The 3,697-nt window shown below is 43.0% G+C and overlaps 1 protein-coding gene across 1 annotated transcript; it reads left to right on the top strand.

Moving 5' to 3' along the window:
• The first annotated feature begins 1,075 nt into the window (after window positions 1–1,075).
• On the top strand, window positions 1,076–2,385 carry LOC102271671 (protein FAM47E). The gene has a single exon (XM_005889443.2). It carries the CDS (start codon window positions 1,076–1,078, stop codon window positions 2,339–2,341), a length of 1,266 nt encoding a protein of 421 aa, XP_005889505.2. The 3' UTR covers window positions 2,342–2,385.
• The last annotated feature ends 1,312 nt before the right edge of the window (window positions 2,386–3,697 follow it).

The following is a 3,697-nucleotide window of genomic DNA, read 5'->3' as shown; positions in this document are numbered from 1 at the left end:
GGTATACACGTGTTCCCCATCCTGAACCCTCCTCCCTCCTCCCTCCCTGTACCATCCCTCTGGGTCGTCCCAGTGCACCAGCCCCAAGCATCCAGTATCGTGCATCAAACCTGGACTGGCGACTCGTTTCATATATGATATTATACATGTTTCAATGCCATTCTCCCAAATCATCCCACCCTCTCCCTCTCCCACAGAGTCCAAAAGATTGCTCTATACATCAGTGTCTCTTTTGCTGTCTCATATACAGGGTTATTGTTACCATCTTTCTAAATTCCATATATATACGTTAGTATACTGTATTGGTGTTTTTCTTTCTGGCTTACTTCACTCTGTATAATAGGCTCCAGTTTCATCCACCTCTTTTTAAAAGTACAAAAAATTTGAATAGACTTTTGTGTGTGCATGCTCAATTGTGTCCGACTCTCTGTGACCCCATGGACTATAGCTCTCCAGGCTCCTCTGTCCATGGAATTGTCCAGGCAAGAATACTGGATTGGGTTACCTCTTCCTACTCTAGGGGACCTTCCCAACCCAGGGATTAAACCCATGTCTCCTGAGTTTCCTGCATTGGCAGGCAGATTCTTTACCACTAGTGCCACCTGGGAAGCCCCTATACACAACTAGAAGAAATATTAACTAGTACAACCAGTTTGGAAAAGTTTGGTAGTAGTCTAAAACATAAAACCTCATCTGCTCCCAGCTTTCCATCAGTTAAAGTTTACCCAAGAGAAATGAAAGTATATGGATATACAAAGACAGAAACACAAATATTTGCAGCAGCTTTGTGATAGCCTCAAACTGCAAATAATCCAAATGTCCATCAAAAGATGAGTGCATAAATAAGTGATGCTATGTCCATACAACGGACTAGTAACAACAACACAGTAACTACAACAAAAAAGAATGTGCCTTCACTGCGCATCCTGGGAGAATGCAGGTTTCACATGGCGCCTGCATTGATCCGCCTCCAGGAAGAATCTAGCGGCACCTGGCTACGTGGTCTCCTAGCAACCGGAGAAGCCTGGACAACAAACTACTAAAGTGGTGAGTCCCCCTCGAGGCCAGGGGAACCATGGAAGACAAGAAGTGGCTGCTAGGGCCGGGGTTACTGGAACCGATGCCCCTGGGCATGAACTGCAAGCCCTGGTACAAAGACAAGTTACCCTCCAAGTGTTTCGCAAAGCACAAGAAGGCACTCCTGAAATTCCCCACATACCTGGACAGCCGGCAGTGGGTATTTGTGAAAGAGGGGCTGGACGACTTCCGGAAGGGCTGCCCACCTTGTAAAGATCTGATCACTCGAGGACCTAATGAGGGCTTTCTCCCCGTGATTGCTCACAGAGTTCCCCAGCATGCCCCCCCAAAGAAAAAGCTGCCAGCGGAAGCAGAGGTGTTCTCCACGCTTTCATCAGCCCAGCAAGCACGGAAGGCATTCGTGGAGGAAATCGAAGCCCACCTGACCAAGCATCCCTTGGCGCTCTGCCCAAAGCTGAAGGAAGATCTACCTGCAGACCTCTTATTAAAGGTGCTGGAAGTGCTCGATCCTGACAGAAAGCTGGAGGACTTGTGGGCTTACTGTCTGGGTCCCAAGAGAAAAAAGAAGTACCCCAAAAAGCTTCGTAAAAAATCCCCTGCGATGGTCCAGCTGGAACCTGTCAAGGAGGCTCCCGTGTCACACCCAGCCAATTTATATTATGAAGACAAGAAGTCAAGCAGAAAGGAGTCACTCACTGATTCATCTTCTAATGTACCAAAAGGAATTCAGAAATTCTGCAAATGGGTTTCTACTTTCGGAGACTTGCGCATTGACGAACAGTTCATCATGAAACTGTGTGAGGTTGGCTGCGACTGCCCACCAACCCACAACAAAGCCCGCATGAAGAAAATATCCCAGGTTTCTTCAAAGGTAAGGTTCGGCATCAGGATAGGTAAAATGGAGGCGAAAAATTTCTCCATGGAGGAACCAAACTGGGAGAGGAAACTCCAGAAACCACACAATCCTTATAAACCTGACTGGGTGAAGATAAGGTATGGTGCATGGTACCTGCAGCCCAAGTTGTGGAAAAAGCTAATAAATGACGAACCTTTGATTGATCCCAAGGCCTTACTTGGAGGTGGGATTTTTGGAAGGAGGTTTCCTGAACAGGACATTCTTGAAGATCTTTATGGAACAATTGCATTTAAAGATTTCATTCTAAGCAAGGGCTACCGGATGCCAGACATCCTTGAGAGGTTGTTCACCAGGAAGGGATGGAAATATGATTCTGTTAAGACTCCTATACACAAAGTGATAAAAATCAACTTAATGGGAGAAGAAGATGCACGGGAAGATGCTTAGACATTTTTCTATTTACTACTTAACTTGGCTTTTTTCTCTCTCATTGTAACACCCATCAGAATTCATGGTGAGTGTCCATCCCACCATGTATGTACAACTTTGATTCTACATCTGTAAATTTAATACCTAATGCTTATCAACAGTTCTCAATGACCTTCTGCTTGGGTTTATCAATATTTTATCACTTTTATCACCTATGAAATCAATATTCACAAATACTCTTCTCACATTTTATAGCATTGTGAATACCACATAGTTGTATCAGTTATTTGTAAAAATCAAACCACAAAAATAATTACTTTTTAAGAGTATGATCTAGCTATGTCAGCTACAAAATGGGATCAATTTCAAAATAATTGTGTTGAGAAAAAGGAGACATGCAGTTCCATTTGTATTAAAATCATAATGAGTTAATTATGACAATTACTCTTAAGTACAACTGGTAGCCAAAATAATGTTAGCCCCATTTAATAATGAAATTGCTATCCCCCTTATTAGGATTGCATCAAGCTCCCAAAACAGATGGAAAACTATCAAAATTATAGGTAAAACTTTGTTATGCTGGTTTGTCATGCCTCTTAATTAAATATACTTAAAAAAATTTAACCATACTCATAAAAAATTCACCAAGAAAAAGTATTTCCATATAACACAGGTACAGAATAGCAGGGAGCTTCAAGTTCTTGGCAAATCTAGTGTGCAAAATACAGTAAGCAAAACTACACACAGCATCATCAAATATCCACACATATTTATTCAAGTAAGATTAATCGTTTCATTTCATGAATAGTGACTAAAAACTCACTCATGAATTTAAAAGAAGTCAAGCAACTTCTTTACATTTCCAAAATAACATGTAAAATTGTCTGGGATAGGAAATTGGTAATGAGAAAGATTGGAGAAGGCAGTGGCAACCCATTCTGTACTCTTGCCTGGAAAATCCCATGGACGGGGGAGCCTGGAAGGCTGCAGTCCACGTGGTTGCTAGGAGTCGGACACGACTGAGTGACTTCACTTTCACTTTTCACTTTCATGCATTGGAGAAGGAAATGGCAACCCACTCCAGTGTTCTTGCCTGGAGAATCCCAGGGACGGGGGAGCCTGGTGGGCTGCCGTCTATGGGGTTGCACAGAGTCAGACACTACTGAAGTGACTTAGCAGCAGCAGCAGTGAGAAAGATTAGAAGCACAGATCTGCAGTGCAATTCTATTTCTGGTAATGAAGGAATTCATCTGTAAATGGAAGTATGTGCATATACTTTACCCTCGTGAGAAGGGAACAGAGCCATCAGGTTGTCAGTCAGTCAGTTCAGTCGCTCAGTCATGTCCAACTCTTTGCGACCCCATGAACCACAGC

Source organism: Bos mutus, chromosome X (assembly GCF_027580195.1).
Source record: "Bos mutus isolate GX-2022 chromosome X, NWIPB_WYAK_1.1, whole genome shotgun sequence".
NCBI lineage: Eukaryota > Metazoa > Chordata > Mammalia > Artiodactyla > Bovidae > Bos > Bos mutus.
This window is presented reverse-complemented; position numbering and strand designations above follow the sequence as displayed.